General features: G+C 42.9%; 1 protein-coding gene across 12 annotated transcripts in view; it reads left to right on the forward strand.

Moving 5' to 3' along the window:
• CAP2 (cyclase associated actin cytoskeleton regulatory protein 2) overlaps positions 1–20,354 on the forward strand; it is a 73,462-nt gene that overhangs the window by 6,900 nt on the left and 46,208 nt on the right. For 6 of the 12 annotated variants that reach the window (XR_014790224.1, XR_014790225.1, XM_084850288.1 and 3 more), the window contains exons 2-3: positions 8,810–8,939; positions 11,313–11,413. Coding sequence is in view for 8 of the 12 variants with exons in the window: in XM_084850288.1 (XP_084706414.1) it covers positions 8,810–8,939; positions 11,313–11,413 (231 nt within the window). In the remaining 4 variants the exon portion in view is untranslated. Of the gene's footprint in view, positions 1–8,809; positions 8,940–9,979; positions 10,159–11,312; positions 11,414–12,849; positions 12,901–20,354 lie in introns of those variants that run through there. The other 6 variants (XR_014790226.1, XM_084850292.1, XM_084850290.1 and 3 more) reach the window with 3 other exon arrangements.

Raw genomic sequence — 20,354 nt, forward strand, 5'->3', positions numbered from 1 at the left:
AGTGTGACTGGGAAGCCCTAGGTTCAAATCCTACCTCAGCCACAAATGTACTAGTTCACCTAGGCAAGCCACTATTCTTTCAGTCTCAGCCCCCTCTTCTGCTGCCCTGGAGATGCTGGCGTACACTGCAGGCCATTGTAAGGGTTTCTGCCTGTGTGTGTAAATCACTTTAGATAAATAGTAAGAGTTATTGATAGGCAGAATTATCTTTCACCCTTATTTATGGTGAACATGCCAAACCATCAAGCTTAAAGGACAACTTGTTAAGTGGACAGGAAGGTGGGTTTCTAAACATCTGTGGGTGCATTAACACAGCTTCTTGGCATGTGTATTGACGGGCTTGCAAAATAATAGCAAATGATTTAAGGGCCAAAATGTTAAATTGTAAGCCTTTGATGTTCAGCACAAGAGTCTGCCTTTTTAATCTCTGAAACACCATTACCTGCCCTGAACTTTAGAGGGAGGGCAGATGATACATTGCATGCTACTGTGTGTAATGATGCTCCAGTGGACATTTTTGGTTAAAAAATAATGTCAGCAGGCTGTGATTTTGAGCAGATTAGAGGCATGTGTGAATTCCTGCTTACCCCTTTCTCTGCTGGCTGTTGTTTGGTTCCAAATCGCCATCCACCCACCTAACTTACTTTGCCTCCTATGGTGTTCCAGATGTGTGTTTAACCTTACAAATACAAATTTGGAATACTGTCAGGAGAAAAGGGGCATCTCTACTCAAGATCGCAGTCATTTAAAACAAAAAGCATTGGGCATCGTTATTAGAAATGTGAAAGCATGAAAAAACATTGGAAAATTTGGGGAGAACGTGTTCTTTTTTTCTGAAGTAGAAATAGAAATACTGGACATTTTGAGAAAGATTGAAAAAATGTATTATGAAAAGTTTTTCAAAATGATGAATGAAATACTTTTTAATGTGGTGTTTTAAAAGAATACTGTTACATAGCCAGTTAATAGTGCTCTAAATGTCTTAGATCCAAGATTCAAAGGTAGTAATGTTAGTGATGAGAAAAGGTATTAATGTGAGGGTGTTTGATTGGATGAATAAATGAGCAGTACTCAGATGTTGGAAAAATACTTTCAGAGGTTGCAGAATATAGAACATCTTCATGTATTTGGCCCAGGAGTGCAGTCTGGGTTTCTGCTAAATATACTTGTTCTCCAAGTATGTGAAAGCCTTTGTGCAACACAGCCTCTGTCTCTTTTTGCTTCTCAGGGCCAAACTACATATGACATAGAAGATCTGTGATTGGGAGCTTTTCTACACGAGGCATTTACTGTGCACTCATGATTCCTTACGCATGGCTGTTTATGGGTTCTTTAGACGATATTATGATCCCCATTTTCGCTTCTGTTTTTTCAGAGCGCTTTCCTGGGTTGTTAAAGAATGGGGGAAATGGGGTATTATTTTTAAAAGCGCTGTTTCTGCTGGTGTATTTGTGCCATTCACTATAGGACAGCTCCACTTAGAGGTTATGTAGCAAAAATGCAGGGAAGGAAAAACTCAGTGTGTGGAGCGCAGATCTCAGTTCTGTGATGAAACTGAAAGTAAATATAGCAAATAACAGCCTCATGTAGAAAAGCTCTGGATCTCCCAATGGTTTACGTTTTCTTAAAAGAAGCCATGAGAGGCTCGAAACTGGATCAGAGCAGCAGTGCTGGGGTGTGTGTGGCTGCTTCTAAGGAAAAATAAAAAGCAAGTGGTGGCCCTCATTTGCTTTAATTCTCCATCTTTGCCCATCAAATGAAATAAACTGATGATGTTTGAAAATGCACAGAGTTCAGGAACAAACAGTATTTGAAATATTTGAGAAGCTTTGCTTCAGTTATGCAAATCTTCAGCTTTCTGTATTCCCTGGCAGTATCCAACTGTGTCATTCCATTAACGCAAATGACGTTGTGCTAGTGGAAACTAGGTTCTGAAATATGCGCAAGAGAAGAATCCAACTAAGGTTATGTTTGCACAAGCATGGTTGCGCAAGCAGTTTTGCATTATACTTGTGCAACATGTGCATATTCTGCTTGGATTGTGCAACTGCTTGCGCCCTTTGTGCAATGTGTTGCTCAACCTGTTGTGCAACTGTTGTGCACTGTTTTGCAACCAGTTGCGCATTCTGCTTTGGTTACTCAATTGCTTGCACCTATTGTGCAACACGTTGTGTTAACTTGTGCAGCTGGTTGCTCAACTGCTTTACACTTGTTTTGCAACCGGTTGTGGAACTGCTTTGCGCCTGTTGTGTAACCTGTTGTGCAACTGTTGGTACAACTGGTTCCGTAACAGTAATGGGCAACCGCTTGCACAACAGAAAGATTCAACAGAGCTCCGCTAGCACTGTTTGAGTTTGCGGAATGTCACTGTTGGATACTGCCCTCTGAGGCTTAAAATTAGAAACTCTGGATCTTGGGCAGCAAAGTCCAATGATGGTGCTACATCAGCAGTTTTCTAACATTAGTGCAACATTATGTAACTTACAGACCAATCTTAAGTAGGGTGGAATAGTTATGTGGTGGATGATCCACCACTTTCAAAACCTTGACTATGACAGGGTGCGGGCCTTTTTTCTTTTTCCCTCTGGTGGTTTTTTCTTAAATTTTCCTTCCCATTGAAACCAGTAGGAAGGGAAATTACTAGTTTGTGAGCCTGATCCTGGGTTGTGCCAAGGGAGTAAAGGATCCAAAGCCACTCCTGACCCATCCCTGGAATGCCCTGTTAGGGCTCCTTCCACTAGCAGGAACATTGCCAGCAGTAGTTCTACACCCATGGAGCTTTCTGTGGGTGTACTGGAGGCCTTTGGGATGGCCGTGCCACCCCACTGGAAGAATTTCCTGTTGGAGGCATACTTCTACCACATCCTAACCCTGCCTGTCCCCAGAGGGGGTTAGGATTGCTCTGCCCAATAAGATCTTACGCACTAAAGCTCTTGAGCTAGTGTAAGTGGAGTATACAGTTGCACTGTCAGACATTGATTCTGATTTGAGAAATAAATGTGAGTTATGATAGAATTGGAGTCAGATATAAATAAATATGGGTTCAAGATAACTAATTTTGTCCTCGGTTAGACATTTGCTGTGTAGTATAATGATATATAATTGAAGGGTTCAGTGTTACTATAAAACGTTAGCTGTCCAAATTTATTGCCACTTCTTAGTTACATTATAAGGATGTTTATTTTCAGAGGTGGATTTTTGGCAAAAAATAGAGGGTTTTTTTCTGTTTCTGCATTATATTGCTGAGGTCTGCATGCCATTTCCATAAAACCTTCTTTTTGTTTATTACCTTGATTCTATGTCAACCTCGATTTCATTTTCCCCCCTATTTGGGCAAAAACTAAGACATATTTACTTACTCTTAGAGTTCAGCAACTTGGAGCTCTATTTATTTATTTATTTATTTCATTTCTATACTGCCCAATAGCCGAAGCTCTCTGGGCGGTTCACAAAAATTAAAACCAAACAACACACAATAAAACAATTTAAAATATATAGAACATTAAAACCACAATATAGCAATACAACCACAATAAAACCTAGCAGCAGTAGAGGAATTTAAAATACAGATTTAAAACAGCAAAGATAAAAATTTAGAAAGCTAAAAAGCCTGGGAAAATAAAAAGGTCTTCACCTGGCGCCGAAAGGAGTACAATATAGGCGCCAGGCGAACCTCACTAGGGAGCTCATTCCAGAGCCGGGGTGGCACAACAGAAAAAGCCCTCCTCCTAGTAGCCACCGGCCTCACTTCCTTTGGCAGGGGCTCACGGAGAAGGGCCGCTGATGATGATCTTAAGGTCCGGGCAGGCACATATGGGAGGAGGCGATCCTTCAGGTAACCTGGCCCCAAGCCGTTAAGGGCTTTGAATGTTAACACCAGCACTTTGAATCGGGCCCGGAAATGGACTGGCAGCCAGTGCAGCTGGAAAAGTACTGGCGTAATATGAGCTCGCAGGCCAGTCCCTGTTAACAATCTTGCTGCCCTATTTTGGACCAGCTGAAGTTTCTGGACTGTTTTCAAAGGCAGCCCCACGTATAACGCATTGCAGTAATCCAGACGAGAAGTTATCAGAGCATGGATAACTGTAGCTAGGCTATCTCTGTCCAGATAAGGGCGTAGTTGGTATACCAGCCTAAGCTGATAAAAAGTGCTCCGTGCCACTGAGTTCACCTGTGCCTCAAGTGACAGTTCTGGATCCAAGAGCACCCCCAAACTACGAACCTGATCCTTTAGGGGGAGTGCAACCCCCTCCAGAACAGGTTGAATATCACCTAGCCGGGCAGACGAACCACCCACTAACAGTACCTCCGTCTTGTCTGGATTGAGTTTCAGTTTATTAGCCCCCATCCAGTCCATTACCGTGCCCAGGCACTGGTTCAGAACAGCCACTGCCTCACCTGGGTTTGATGAAAAAGAGAGGTAGAACTGGGTGTCATCCGCATATTGATAGCACCTCAGCCCACACCTCCGGATAACCTCCCCCAGCGGTTTCATGTAGATGTTAAACAGCATGGGGGATAAAATAGAGCCCTGTGGAACCCCATGGCACAATTGCCATGGCACAGAGCAATAATCCCCCAGCACCACCTTCTGGAATCGGCCATCCAAGTAGGAGCGGAACCACTGTAGTGCAGTGCCTCCAACTCCCAACCCAGAAAACCTATCCAGAAGGATACCATGGTCGATGGTATCGAAAGCCGCTGAGAGGTGCAGGAGAATCAACAGGGTCGCACTCCCCCTGTCCCTCTCCCGGCAGAGGTCATCCCACAGGGCGACCAAGGCAGTTTCCGTTCCAAAACCAGGCCTGAAGCCCGATTGAAATGGATCTAGATAATCCGTTTCATTCAAGAGTGCCTGGAGCTGTCCTACAACCACCCGCTCAAGCACCTTGCCCAGGAAGGGGATGTTGGCCACTGGCCTATAATTGTTAACATCCTCTGGGTCCAGGTTAGGCTTTTTCAGGAGTGGTCTAATTACTGCCTCTTTTAAAGCGGCAGGCACCACTCCCTCTCTCAAGGAGGAATTTACAACCTCCTGGACCCAGCCGGACAACCCCTCCTTGTTTGATTTAATAAGCCATGAAGGGCAAGGGTCAAGCACACAAGTGGTCGATCGGACTTGGCCAAGCACCTTGTCCGCATCCTCAGGCCTCAGTAACTGAAACTCATCCAATAAAACTGGACCAGACGGTGCTCTGAACGCCTCTACCAATGGAACTGCATTAATGGTGGTGTCCAATTTATGACGAATCTGAGCGACTTTATCCTCAAAGTGCCGCGCAAACTTGTCACAGCGTGCTACCGAGGGTTCCACCGTCTCTCTCCCTGGCCCAGAATGTAACAGGCTGCGAACCACTCGGAAAAGCTCCGCTGGACGACACTGAGAAGATGCAATGCTGGTGGAAAAGAACTGCCTCTTTGCCACCCTCACCGCCACAGAGTAGGCTCGATAGTGGGCTCTTACCTGTGTTCGGTCAGACTCAGCACAAGTTTTCCTCCACCTGCGTTCTAGCCATCTCCCCTCTTGCTTCATTGCCCTCAGCTCAGGTGTATACCAAGGAGCTGGCTGGGCTCTGCTCAGAGGGAGAGGGCGCTTGGGCGCGATCGTGTCAACCGCCCAAGTCATCTCTGCATTCCACAGAGCGACCTGGGCTTCGACAGGAGCACCAGCTATACCAGCAGGAAAATCCCCCAGAGCCCTCTGGAATCCATCGGAATCCATTAATCTCCGGGGGCGGACCATTTTAATAGGTCCCCCACCCTTGCAGAGGGGAAAGCCCGCCAGAAGTCTAAACCTCAGCAGGAAGTGATCTGACCATGACAAAGGGACAGATGTTAATTCCTCCACTTTCAGATCACCATCCACCTGCCCAGTCGAGAAAACCAGATCAAGCGTGTGTCCTTTTATATGCGTTGGGCCGATGACATGTTGGGACAACCCCATGGTTGTCATGGCGGCCATGAAGTCCTGAGCCGCCCCGGATACAGCGGCCTCGGCATGGAAGTTGAGATCCCCCAGGACCATCATCCTGGGGGTCCTCAACACCAAGTCCGAGGTCACCTCCGTCAGCTCAGGCAGGGAGTCTGATGGGCAGCGGGGTGGGCGGTACACCAACAGAAACCCTAATCTGTCCCGGGTACCCAACACAAGGTACAAACACTCAAGATCTGCACTCGAATGAGCAGGAAGCCTGGAGAGGGAGATTGAATTCCTACAGACCACGGCAACCCCCCCTCCCCGACCCTCAAGTCGGTGTTGGTGCTGCACTGAGTACCCAGGAGGGCACAGCTGGGAGAGAGTGACCCCTCCCAGTTCCCCCACCCAGGTGTCAGTAATACATGCCAGGTCAGCCCCCTCATCCACAATCAAATCATGGATGAGGGAGGTCTTATTTTGGGCCGACCTGGCATTCAGCAGCAGCACCACCAGACCCGAGGGCAGACTGGTAAGGCTGCCAGGAACCATCAGGTTGGGGGAAGAACCAGAAGAGGGGACAGCTGTAAGGTCTCTCTCTAATATTGGGTATATCAGTAATGATGATTTCATAAAGGCATTTATAAATGTAATAAAAATTCCACACGGCATAATTGTATGTGTTCAGTTATACACGCTGGATTGGATCTAGATTAGGGGTGGGCAACGTGTGGCCCATGGGCCTCATGCACCCCTCCGCTCACTGCACCACTAAATTTGGTGTGTGGGGGGGAATTGTAAACCAAAAAAATGTGCTTTTAGCAGTTCGAAGGGCTGAAAGGGACAAATTTAGATTGCAAACAAGCTACATTTACCCCTTTTAATGCTCCAGAGCAGTTTGCTGCTGAATTTTGGTGGCAAACCACCTATTAAAAAAATATTGGGGTGCCCTGTAGACTGCATGACATCCCTGCAGACTGCATGGTGCCCTATGGAGTGTGGCCTGCAGTTGTCTACCCACAATCTAGAATAATGCTTAGTAAACTTTCTCTTGCACTGGAGGAAGCAAGTGAAGAGCCAGCCTTTGCCATTTGTTCTTTCCCCTGCAGCCTGCTTTGCCCCCTGAAAAGCTGCTCTGGAGGGCCAGGGGATCTTTCAGAGCAGCATGAGAGGCAATGCAGGGGGGATGCAAGGGGAAAGGAGAATTGCACCCTTCCTGCAGCAGGTAGCCTCTGCTGGTTCCCAGTACCATTCATGAATGGAAGGAGCCCTTCTTTCATGTAATGGACAATCTAGATCAAACCCTATAATGTAATCTTCTTAAAGTGGTAAGTAAGTTTAGGTTGATAAGGAAGTAAATAATGCATATTTTACTTTCCCCCAAATTTTCAATTTTTTTCAACCCCACCCCCAGCCACCGTCAGGAACTCATAGGAAAGCCAGGGAGCAACATTTCCCCTTTTCTGGCTTCAAAATTTCCAAACATTTAATGGGTCTAATTATAACATACATTTGCATGTAACAAGTAGTTTGTGCCTTAGCTGCTTACCTAATTAAAAAGAGTTTGCACATCATGCAAAGCCAGCCTGCAAATAAGCTACATAGTGTGGGTTGTTCACAGAACAACCCATAGTGTATCTGACAGATGATGAGGCTCACCATGGCTTGTTCTCCACCTCCTTGCCCCTTGATCCTCCAGCCGGTATCCCAGTGTCCTTTGTCTCAGAACCCATCTTGTCTCCCCCTCCCGCTCTGATCGCTACACCTTTTTGTTTGCTGCCGGTTTAAAAAAAAACCAGAGCCACAGAAATGCTCAGTTGGGGGCATTTGTTCTTTTTTTTTGGCCCCACAAAATTGTGCAATTGTCTTTGCAATTTTTATTTCATTCTATTTTTTTGTCAGTCTTTCGCAAGTGCACTCTTATGGTTGTTCGATATGTGTAGTCTTGCCCGGTCAATTTCCTTGTATGTTTCAGCTGTTACAGGGAGCACCCTGGAGTAGGCAGCATACATGGAAATTGTCAAGACCAGACCAGCGTACAGGCAAATTTGTGCACAGTTGCCAGGGAGCAATTGCCAAGCTGTCAATTGAAAAGCACAGAAAAGCGGGGTGGGGGTGCGGGGGCAGGGGGAAAGCGGTAAAAGTAGGCACACTAAAATGCGGGGGAGGACAATATTTCCCCCTTGGCAATGTGATCCTGCCGCTTTTCAGTGTTGAACTGATACTGCTCAGTGCCCTCCACCTTTTCAACACTTCCTTGAGGCTCCAGCTACTCCAGAAAGGGGAGATATTGCCCCTCCCTCTTTTTCATGGCTCCTTTTTGGAGCACTTACTACTGCAGCTACTGCAGTTCCCTGACAATTGTAAAACCCCCCCTGCAGAAATGTGTGCAAATTTAGTGGCTGGGAAGTAAATGGAGGGGAAATTTGTGCATCTGCATTAACTGCTCCATTACTGCAGGTGTGCAAATTTCCTCTCCATTTACTTCCTCCCCATTTACTTCCCAGCCATTACATTTGCATCTATTTCCCAGTCCAAAAAATTGTGCAAATGTTCCCAGCATTTTTTTAAGCCCTTATGGAGGTGGCAGAATGGGATGGAGCAAATGGGGTGCCAGCACCAGTGGTACTTACACACACACACACACACACACACACACGCGCAGCCCCATTCACTCTGTCCCATGCAGCTGCCTTCTCAGGATTTTTTCTGGAACTGTCAGGGAACTGCAGTAACTGCAGCAGTAAGCGCTCCGAAAAGGAGCCGTAAGAAGCGGACGGAGCCTTTCTGGAGTAGCTGGAGACTTCTAGCTGGAGACTAGATAATACAGATCAATAGTTTTCTGAAATCCACACTTGAAATGAAACGGCTAATATTATCTGTGCGTTTGTTTAGTTTTTCAGAATGGCAGAGATGGCTTTGATGTCAAGGCTGGAAAATGCTGTCATTAGGCTTGAATCGTTGTTGTCAGATTCACACAGGGTTGCTGGAATGGAATATGGAACTGTCAATGGAGTCAGCGAAGGTATGATTCTTTCTTTTCAGAAGCTCTATTCCTTATTTGGTATGCTGGGAACCAAAGTACTAAATGACGTGCTGGCGGCATTTGTTCTAAAAGAAGCTGAATAATACCCAGCCGCCCCCATCCTGCTCTTAAATTAGCAATAAGGAATATTTTGTGGGCTCATATAGAAAATGTTCAAAGTCAGTTTTCATTTTAATCATAATTTAATTGGCCACAGGAAAGATTTATATTAGTCTATTATATGCATTGCCAGTGCTTCCATTGAACTTTCAACATTACTGTTTTCATTGTTATAGTATAATAGATGTCTGCTTAGTCAGACAGAAATTAGCAGAAGAAATAAGTGTTGCAAAAATGAGAATATAAATTTTGCAGAAGAAATCAGCAGCATAAATACTGGATTTGTTTTCCAGCTTCCTCAGATTTGTTTTGCACAGCTACCTTATTTAATATTATATACAAATATGTGTTTGGTTCACTGAGAGTTGACATCATTTTTATTATGTACTTGTGGCTTTGTGTGCATGCGTGTGCATGCATGTGCATTTACCCTGTCTCATCACAGCAATGGCTTTATTCTATTGTAATTTTATAGACCACCCCAAGAAGTACATCATCTGTCAAAAAAGCATAGGAATCAAGAATAGAAGGAGAAAATGGCAGAATTTTAAAGAAAAAGTAGATAGGAGAAATTAAAGAGGAAAATCAAAGGGATCAATAATGAGAAAATCTTTAGAAGGTCTAACAGAAAGCTGAGAAGGAGAGTGCTTATTGCTTTTAGAGTAGAATGCCCCCTTATTTTATGTAGTTTTGCCTCTTGTACAAATTTGGTAGTTTTGCACAATTGGCATACAGCTCTGACCACTGAATTATCCTGTTTGGTTTACCTCATTCTCTTTTCCAAGGGTTTAGTGGAATAGCTATACTAGCATCCTCTCTCTTTTACTGGAGTTAAAATTGGATTTAAGTGCTGAACCACAGAGTGGTTTTCTCAGAATCCAAAGTATGCTGTCATAAATTAGGAGTGGTTAATCCTGAAAGTGAGAAGTAGAGTTGGTAAACTATCTTTTGAGTGCACTGTGAAGCAAAGAAAGACTTTGGAAAATGTTTTGTTCTCCGCTGTTAAAATCCCTGTAGATGAGGATCATACAAGAAAAGGCTGTGCAAGCATATACACTAGTCAGATGGATGGAAGCCCAGAAATTCTTTAGCCTTAAAGGTGAGAGAGAAGCGAATGATACAAAACAGGCAGCCTTCTGTTGCTTCATTGCTACACATTCATTTTCTGTCAAAAGGCCAACATTCTGCTTGTTCAAGTACAATTCATTCAATTTCTAAAAGGCACTGAAAAAAACAGATCCAGATTTTTCAAATACTTGGATAAACTGTATTCACAGGTAGTACTGAGAGTCTGCAAGCTAAGTAGTGAAAATAATTGGAGGACATCTATTTTCCACCTCTCAAAATGGATTCCATTTTGTACTGCATCAAACACACAGGCCTTCAACAACATAGTGAACTCAAAAATTATTGCTAGTTATTAATCTCAGAGATTTATAGGCTCCAAATTTAGAAGAACCTGATAGACCATCTAGTCTAACCCTCTATACATTATGGATGCTTGGAACACAACAGACCTCTCCCCTTCACATTTGTTCAAATGCCAGTGTTCCAGTGCTGCATAAAAGGTGTGGTGGCTCTGAGATAGATTATATTATAATACAAAAAATGATAGCCTTTTGAGATAAACAATCTTAGATAAGGCCTCTTATTACAGGAGGACAACCTGATCTTAAATTCAGGCCACTTCTGTTCTCCTTTTCAAATTTACATCTAGATGTTGCATCTGTAGTGAAAAATGGCAGATTTCTGGCAACTAGCTATAACCACTGTCTGTTACTACTTAAGAAGCAAAACAAAATGAACCAAGAGCTGGGGGCACACAGTTTCTGTAGGCCAGCAGCAATGTTTTAGGGAGAAATGCTTAAGGGTTTTCTTCTACATAGGATCTAAAGGAGGAGCCAGAGGGTTACACATGGCCTAAAGACAGAAAGTTGCCCACATCTGGTTAATGTATCAGAATTTCATGTTTCAGAATAGATGAAATGAAATTGCTCCTTTGGATTTGGTACAGGAGGCATGTGTAGTATTTCCATACTATGCATTAAGTCTTATTGTGGATGAACACAATATTGTGGTACAATAATACATATGTGGACTTAAAAGAGATTTGCTATATCCATTTCTGTGGTAGAACTATTTTTACAAAATATTTTTCAGTTGCATTACATTTTTCTCTTGGGTGGCAAAGTAAGGCATTCAGAACTTATGAATCTTATCTGCCAGATATAGTGCAATTATTTTCTCTCACAGATGTAGCCCCACACGTTGAAGCCTTTGATAGACTCATGAATGGGAGTGTAGCTGAGTTTCTAAGGAATAGCAAGATCCTGGATGGGGATGTGAAGACACACGTAAGTATTTCTCCCTATTTTACCTCCTAATTGCATAACTGTGATTTTCTCAAAAACTGTGAGTGTCTGACTTCATAGATTGTAGTACTGTTTAGTATTTATTACCTTTATCCCTATGATAGTGTCTGGGTCCAAAATCTTAAAATTCCCCCATTCTGTCGATGGCTGTAAGAAACATGCTATTGCTATTCTCTAAAAAAAAACCCCAAAGACCTAGCACAACAGGGAGAGTGGTTGTTGCCCAGTCTTCCTGTGTGTTTAAACGTATTCTCTGACCTGAAATGGTACAGTTCTTTATACCACCATAGGGCCACCTCATTCTGCTTCACGTGTAGGCCAGACCTTGCAGCACAATCCTATGTGTACTCAGAAGTAATAATAGCAAGTTCAATGGGACTTATTCTCACGTAAGTGTACATGGGAGGGATTGCAGACTTAGTCTGTGTATTCAGCTGTAACTGATAGAAGAAGGGGGATTGACTCTTCTTCTTATCCACATTAGTCTCTAGTTAAGTGATCTTCACTATTTTTCAAGTGGGAGCCACTATAGCTCCAGGCACTGAGGCCACTTGGGGGCCTTCCCTGGCCTGTAAGGGACCTCTCTTCTTCTGCCCCTAGTCAAGTGGGAATGCTGTGCTGGAGGTCTTTTGTCCTTCACATTGTCCTTCACATTGTCCAAGCAAGGCCTCATCAGTCCAAGTCACCAGGCAGGCAAATTTCAGTAGGCTCACTTGGTTCTTGGTACATGATGGATCTTTTTCTCATCACTGAGAGTGTGCTCTGCTCTACCTAGTGCTTTAAAATCTCCCAGTACAGGTCCACATTGCGCGCGCTCTCTCTCTCGCTCTCTCCCCGCCCCATTCATTCAATTTCTCCTCCATCTCCAGTGCCAGTGCACCCCTGCAGCTCACTAATCACATTGCTCTTTGACTCCTCCCCCATCACAGCTGATTGCTCCTGCATTCTTCTCTCCCCCTGCAGCCACCTTACAGCTGACAAATGGCAGGTCTCCTGACTCCCCACCCCCGAAGCCTCCTCTGGTAGCCCAGATCATAGTAGCCGGCTCACTGCTAAAGCAAACGACAAGGCAAAGCTAGAGAGCCCCTGCTGAGAGTGAGCAACTACCTCAAAGAGAAAGACAGAGAGAGTAAATGAGAGGGAGAGAGGCAGAGAGGCACAATTGAAGTGACTGGGAACCACTAATGGCCTTCGGGCCTTGCAGTGAAGAACGCTGCTCTAGTACACTATGGTGTGGAGAAGAGGAAGGAGAATTCTAGCACTTATAGTTTGTGGAGAAAAGGAGGAGGGTCAGTAGATTTACTAAGAAGCAGAAATAAAGTTTTCTCTCCAGGCTTAATTAGGAGTAAGGGACCTATAATGAGAGTCATATTTTTCTCTCTCGACCAATGCACAGAATGGATTTACACAACTCACGTGATAAGCAGGTGGTCACAAATTGGGTCTGATGCATCACCATCTCTATACAGGTATTACTTGCATATGATGAAAAGGCTGAAATGTATTTTCCAGATCATTAAGTTGAGATCTCATCATTGCATCAATCATGTGGATACAACACATGTTGACAGGGAGGGAACACAGTTTGAAATTTTTTTGTGAATCCACTTACAAACAAAACAGCTCTTGGGAACTTAAGAGAATTGGTGGGTGCTTTAGGGTTGAAGTGCAATGAATGTTTTGCTACTGATTCGTATGAAATACAAACCCATCCAAATGACACTGCAGTTTTTCATTTGAGTAGAGGTACCGTTGTACATACATAGTTGGTTATCTTTAAAATGGCAGAAGAAATAGATTTATAATCTCTAGACTCCTAACAAGGCCTAGGGGTAATGCTAAAATAAAATAGAAAATTGTAAAACTTGAATGATTTTTCTTAGCTTTGGAAGCAAATGTGAGACAATTGACTTTTTCATCAGCCGATTGAAGATAAGCACTTTTAACTTCCATTGATTTCTATTGAAAGCAATAAGACTAACAGGGCAATCCTATTGTTTCATAGGAGTGCTCCAATATTTCCTAAGTTCTCCCATGTGGATGGGAGGGTGGAGTGGCCTTGACTGCTCCTTTCTTCCGGATTTTTCTTTAAAAAACCTATTTCACTTCCACTGCTAGCAATTGGAGGGAAACATTTAACTTCCCCTGTGTTGGGGGTGTAGTGGGGAGCTGGGAAGGCTTTGGATACTATTTCCACCCCCACCCCCAGACATCAGATGTGGGAGAGGGGTGAGAATGGGCAGATTGGGGGCAGTTCTGGATCCAACATCGGATGTTGGATCTGAGATTGAATCTCCTCCGAGGTCAGAGCTCTGTCTTTGACCTTGGAGGGGGAGATCGAATCTCTTCTATGGCCCCTGGGATGCCATCCTGAGGGCCATGAGATTGCAGCCTTAAAAGTGTACAATTTTAGCTGGATGATGCTGTTGGATTACATACAGTTCATTGGTAAAGAAGCCACTTGAGAACATAAGAAGAGCCATGCTGGATCGGACCAAGGGTCCATCTAGTCCAGCATTCTGCCAAGCAGCTACCTGCAGGAAGCCCACAAGCAGTTTATGAGTGCAAAAGCACCCTCTCACCCATGTTCCTCAGCAACTGGCATTCAGAGCCATATTGCCTGTGATACTGGAGGTAGCATATAGCCATCAGGACTATAAAGAAAACATCATATTATGTAAAGGAATAAATTTCGATTTCTTTAGGCTGCAGTCCTACGCACATACGACTCCTTTGAATCTATATCAGAACTTACTATTGTATTTGTCACAATACTTCAGTTATGTGTTACTATTCAATTATGTATTATTCTTACTATTTTTTATTCCACACTCTGTCCAAAGTGCTCAGAGCTGTGTACATGGTTCTCCACCCCTTTTATACTGTATACAACAACAACCTGTGAGGTAGGTTAGGTTAAGAAAGGGTGGCAGGGGCTTTGCTAGGGCTGGGCCCATGGGACCCTGACCCCAAATGCATTTGCCAGGGCTTCAGATATGTGTGCCAGGGCCCTGAGTGTCCATTGGTGCCAGTGGAAGTTTTTCTTTCTTAGCTTAATTGCCATGCAGGGGGTGATTTTCAAAGGTGATTGTAGGGAGGGAGAGAGGGAGGGAGGGGTTAACCCCCCCCCACTTGTTGCAACACCCTTCCCCCCATCTCTCCCTGCCTGGCAATTAAGCTTAGAGCAATGTTTTTTCCATTGGTTTGGAATGACCTGGGGCTGGGTGCAAATTAATTGAAGAATTTATTTTATTTGAGATGATTGGGATGAGAACTTAATTGGATGGCTTAGACCCCCATGAAATTTAGATAAAAGCTTGTAATTGTTTCTACATTTGCATATATATAGTCAGGGCCAGAAATATTGGAACAAGGATAACTGTTTTGGCAGTTGGCCTCTGTACACCACCACATTGAAGTTGAAAGGAAACACACCCAGATGGGAGCGAAGTCAGGACTTTCAGCTGTAATTCAAGGGGTTTGACAAAAGTGGGGCACTAACCATTCAGGAAGGACAGCCAGTGGCATACACACACACCCATCCTTGGTGGCTCATAAGTAATGGAATGAATGGCTGACAAGCAGCTGCATGGCCAGGTGTGGCCTGTTTCCTGGGTACCCCATGACCAATCAAGCAGAGAAAAGGCCTGGAGGTGGTTCTGAGTGTGACATTTGCATTTGGTAGGTGTTCACTGGAACTCCCAACATGAGGCCCAAAGAGGTGTCCATGTGAGTGAAGGAGGCCATAATTAGGCTGAAGAAACAAAATAAACCCATCAGAGAGATAGCAAGAACAGTGAGAGTGGCCAATACAACAGTTTGGAACATCCTGAAAATGAAAGAATTAACTGGCAAGCTCAGCAACAGCAAAAGGCCTGGAAGACCACGGAACACAACTAAAGTGGATGACCGCAGAATTCTGCTCATGGTGAAGAGGAACCCTTTCACAACATCTAGCCAGGTCAAGAACGCTCTTGCGGAGGTAGGCATGCCATTGTCAACATCTACAGTCAAGAGACTTATGAATGTAAATACAGAGGCTTCACAACAAGGTGCAAACCACTGGTAATGCTCAAGAACAGAAAGACCAGATTAGCCTTTGCCAGCAAACACCTAAAAAAGCCTGCCCAGTTCTGGAATAAGATTCCTTGGACTGATGAAACCAAGATTAACTTGTAACAGAATGATGGGAAGAGAAAAGTATGGAGAAGGAGAGGAACAGCTCATGATCCCAAGCATACCACATCATCTGTCAAACATGGTGGAGGCAGTGTTATGGCATAGGCATGTATGGCTGCCAATGGAACCAGGTCACTGGTGTTTATTGATGACCTGACTGCTGATAAAAGCAGCAGGATGAATTCTGCAGTGTATAGGGCTATACTTTCTGCTCAGATTCAGCCGAATGCTGCCAAACTGATAGGATGCCGCCTCATATTGCAGATGGATAATGACCCAAAACATACAGCAAAAGCTACCCAAGAGTTTCTGAAGGCAAAGAAGTGGGCTGTTCTTCAATGGCCAAGTCAGTCACCTGATCTCAACCCCATAGAGCATGCTTTTCACTTACTGAAGACAAGACTGAAGGCAGAAAGACCCACAAACAAGCAGCAGCTGAAGGCAGCTGCAGTAAAGGCCTGGCAAAGCATCTCGAGGGAGGAAACTCAGCATTTGGTCATGTCCATGGGTTCCAGACTTCAGGCAGTCATTGACTGCAAAGGATTTTCCTCCAGGTATTAAAGGCGATCCTTAAGTTTGAAATGATGTTGGTTTGTTCCATTACTTATGAGCCACCAAGGATGGGTGTGTGTGTGGATGCCACTGGCTGTCCTTCCTGAATGGTTAGTGCCCCACTTTTGTCAAACCCCTTGAATTACAGCTGAAAGTCCTGACTTCACTCCTATCTGGGTATGTTTCCTTTCAACTTCAGTGTGGTGGTGTACAGAGGCCAACTGCCAAAACAGTTATCCTTGTTCCAATATTTCTGGCCCTGACTGTAGATAAAAATCAACACATGCAGATTTTAAGCAAATTTGGATTCCATGGGCCTGGGCCCCGAATCTTTTATCCCTAGCAGCAGCTCTGGTGATTGGCCCAAGTTCTCCCAGTAAGCTCTCGCTGAGCAGAAACCAAGTCGCCCTGATTTAACAGTGTTTCCAGATGGAGGGTTCCTAGTGCTAACTGTCAAAAGGCATTGGGCAGGTATTCTGCCTTAATGGATTTTTCTAGTAAGAAACAAGACAGAAGAAGTGGTGAGAAAATATGGGAGGACTACATCTGGACCCCTGGAGAAATTCTGAGAATGAGGTAGTGCAATTGCACGATAAAAGGCTTGTCTATGAACACCCTAAGTGCAACTCTCTAACCTCCACCTGACAAATGGGAAACAAAGCGTTTTTGTTTTAATTATCTAAATAAATGATGATGTATTGCGATACTGAAGTATACTAGTGGATGTCTGTTAATGTTTGATGTTGAGAAAGTATTTTAATAACATTTTAATGAAAGAAAATGAATATTAATAACTGTTTATAATTGATGACTATAATAGATTGATGGTTTACAGGTGTCCTACTGAGCATATTTGCTCCTTGTTAACTTTTCTGAGACTGTGGTGGCCTTACAAGGCTTGGTGCTGTTCCAACATCTGTGCTTTACCTTAACCAGTCAGACAATGAATGTTTTTCTTCTACATGTCTTACAGGCCATGCATCCCATGCATTATGTTCGCAGCTGCTGCCTTGTTCACATAGAGTCAAAAATAAGATTGTATTTGGTTTCAGAAAACACCTGTTGTCTAGAAAACACTCACATACCTGACTGACTGGGATAGTAACATGTGAGAGAGTTCACAAGAAAATACTATATTATGTAAAGGAGTGCATTTAGATTTCTTTAGACTGCAGTCCTATGTACACTTGCCTGGAAGGAAGTCCCGTAGGACTCACTGGGGCTTATTTTTTGAGTAGACATGTATAGGATTGCACTGTTAATGCCTTAACTCTGGAGCATCTGCACAAGTATAAATGAATAAGGCTGCGATTCTATAGAAGCTTAAGTCCCATTATGGGGCTTACTCAGCTCTGAGTAGACATGTATGGGATTGCACTGTAAAAGGTTTAAAGCTGAACCAGTTTTTAGAAGGTTTTCCAAGAATTTTGGTGTATATGTTTTTGTTAGAAAGAGGAACATGGCCATAACAAATGTAAGCTGCTGTGCCGAACATCATGAATTTAATTTACTGTATGTGGTCTGCTTACTTATACTATGAGCTCAGTTGAGCTGGTTACTTAATTGCTACTGATGCTGATGTTTTATTTATTTGCAGTTTTGTTTTATTGTTTTTAGGAACAGTAAGTGTTGTGAATTAATTGTGGTTGTAAGGGTCAAGTGTAGGATAGCAGGATGGATATAGATAGATAGATAGATAGATAGATATAAAAATAACTATAATTTACTAGACTGTATATTGAAGAAGAAAAAACAGAATTGGTTGGTCAGTTTTAGCAGGGTTTGCATAAGTCCAGTGTAGATTTCCAAAGGATTAGATTAATGGGAAAATATTCCGCAAAGCGCCAATCCAGCTGAGAGAATTATATGTATGTATGTATGTATGTATGTATATTTTTTTAGGGTCAGCTTTTAATAGACAATAAACAGTTGCAATTCTGAATCAGTAGTATATTCTGCTTTATATAAAATGCCTGAAAATATTGTCACAATTGATCTTGACTCACTTCCTCACAGGCTGTTAAATCCATTATTTGTCTACTTCATGATGAGCACAGCAGTATATTCAGAGGGCAGAAAAATGCACATGCTGCCATGTTGATCTGGCTGTGTCCAAAGGCTGCGTGTTGGCTTTTAGACCATATTGCTAACAGTTGAGTCAGGACATGATGTCATTATCCCAAATGAGAAAGGACTTGTATCTGCAGTTTTATGAGGAGCATGTTCTGGTGTTTGAAAGTAAGCATTAGAGAGAGCAGTTTCTATTGCAAGGCTGTATACAATTAAGGGGGGGGGGATAATGACACACAAAAAATCATTTGAAAGCCCATGGAACAACATAATACAATATAAAAGATTATGATTTCCTAAAATTAGGTAATTCCAAAGGATTGATGTTTTCCAAGTGATGCATAAATGAAGCATATTGTATATTATTAGAGTCAGTCAACTGGATTTTAACCCATATATTTGACTTGTATGGGTTATACAGCCCAAGTAAGGTTTACATTTACCAGAGCAAGCACATGAAATGGTATTGTGTATACAATGTGCCTGTACATCAGATGTTAATGTTAATTGCTGCACTGAGATCAGAGCCAGTAGGCACACCGGAGAATAAGGTCTGCCAATCAAGTCATGTTTCCTTATATTTTGTCTTAATTGCATTTGCAAAACACCTAGGAACCTTTTCTCTAACTGATTAAATTATGCAAATTCATTTTCGCAAGGTGGGTTTCATATATCTGGAGCAGCAGGAAAGCATTAGTGTGCTTTGCTCCCATTTTCCTCATTTCAAATTAGTAATTGTAGATGAAAACGTGTTACAGCCTTCTGTGATTTAGTCCACATGAAACACTTTAGAGGCCAAAGAATTCCTGCTCAATGCCCAAAGTTACACAGAACAGCAAAACCCTGGGGCCCGTGCAACACGAGGTCTGAGGCCCCCTTGCTGCCAACTTATTTATCAATGCAACATACACATAGTCTCTGCAGCTGCCTCGCTTTGTTGCCTTGTCCATCATTCATCAGAGCTTTATTAATTTTTGTCTTCTTTCTTTAGGCCTTTAGCAGAGCAAATTTGTGAAAAATGTTTAATTCTGACAAGCTCTTGAAAATAGAAACCTGTTTAAAAGGCATGTACTTGTAGTGGGACCCTTTTTTAAAGGTGTCTTTTTATAAAGACTGAAATGATTGGCTTATTGCATCTTACAATGGCAAGCTATTTATTATTTATGTAAGATGATGAAGGCTTTATCATCCTTATCTCATTTATTCTCAAAGCAGAGCATGAGGTTCATACGAGCTGTGGCTGTTTCCAAACCTGTGGTTCCTAGTGCTAATAAATCATTATATAAATAAATCAATAAATAATTATTGTTGTAAGCTACAAGTGTAAATACCATTGACTTTCCACACTATCGGGGACACTGCACTTTTTCTGTATGTTCATCGTGGTATATTCTGTCCAGACCAATGGGCATAATATAGCTCCTGTGGGTGGGGAAGGGGAAGGCCCAGTTAACCTGGGCAGCTGTTTGGGAGGTGGAGGGTGGGATAGAATTAATCCTTAAAAAAAACCTAGTTACTAAGTGCTAAGTGTATATTAATTTAAATGTGATTTCCCTATTACTATGTGAAATGTCAGAAAGCAAATCGTTTCACATTTGTTCTGAACTGGAATTGGAAGACTGGAAGAGCTTAATTAGAAAAAAATGGCAGTGATCAGAAAGTTTTTTAAAATTAGCATTATAGCATTATAGCATTAAAATACACTTTTATTTAGGCAGTATTTTCCTACTATTTTATTATTTTAAAAATATGCCTAGAAAAGAATTTTAGTGTGAATTGAAAGAACAATTAAACAATTAACAGGGCTTTTAAATGGTGTTCACTGCAAAAGGTTATAATGAATGTGTGCTGAGCTTTGATATGTTCACCTGTCCAATACATCACTGCCCATGTCAACACCACACTGAAGAACAAATATGTAAGAATTTACAAACACATAAGAGTAAGTGCTAATGGCAGCTACACCGCTGGATCATGGTACACTTCCACCCTTCTCAGAAAAGTCAAACTTCTTTCTTACCGTTGAAAGATGGAAGAAGCACCAAGAACATACAGGAGGATTACAAATAAATGACAATTCTGTATGCCCTCTCCCCACTAACATGTGACTGAATGAGGCATG

The sequence above is a fragment of the Heloderma suspectum genome, chromosome 4 (assembly GCF_057233095.1).
Source record: "Heloderma suspectum isolate Gila_16-S chromosome 4, 16-S_ref, whole genome shotgun sequence".
Lineage (NCBI taxonomy): Eukaryota > Metazoa > Chordata > Lepidosauria > Squamata > Helodermatidae > Heloderma > Heloderma suspectum.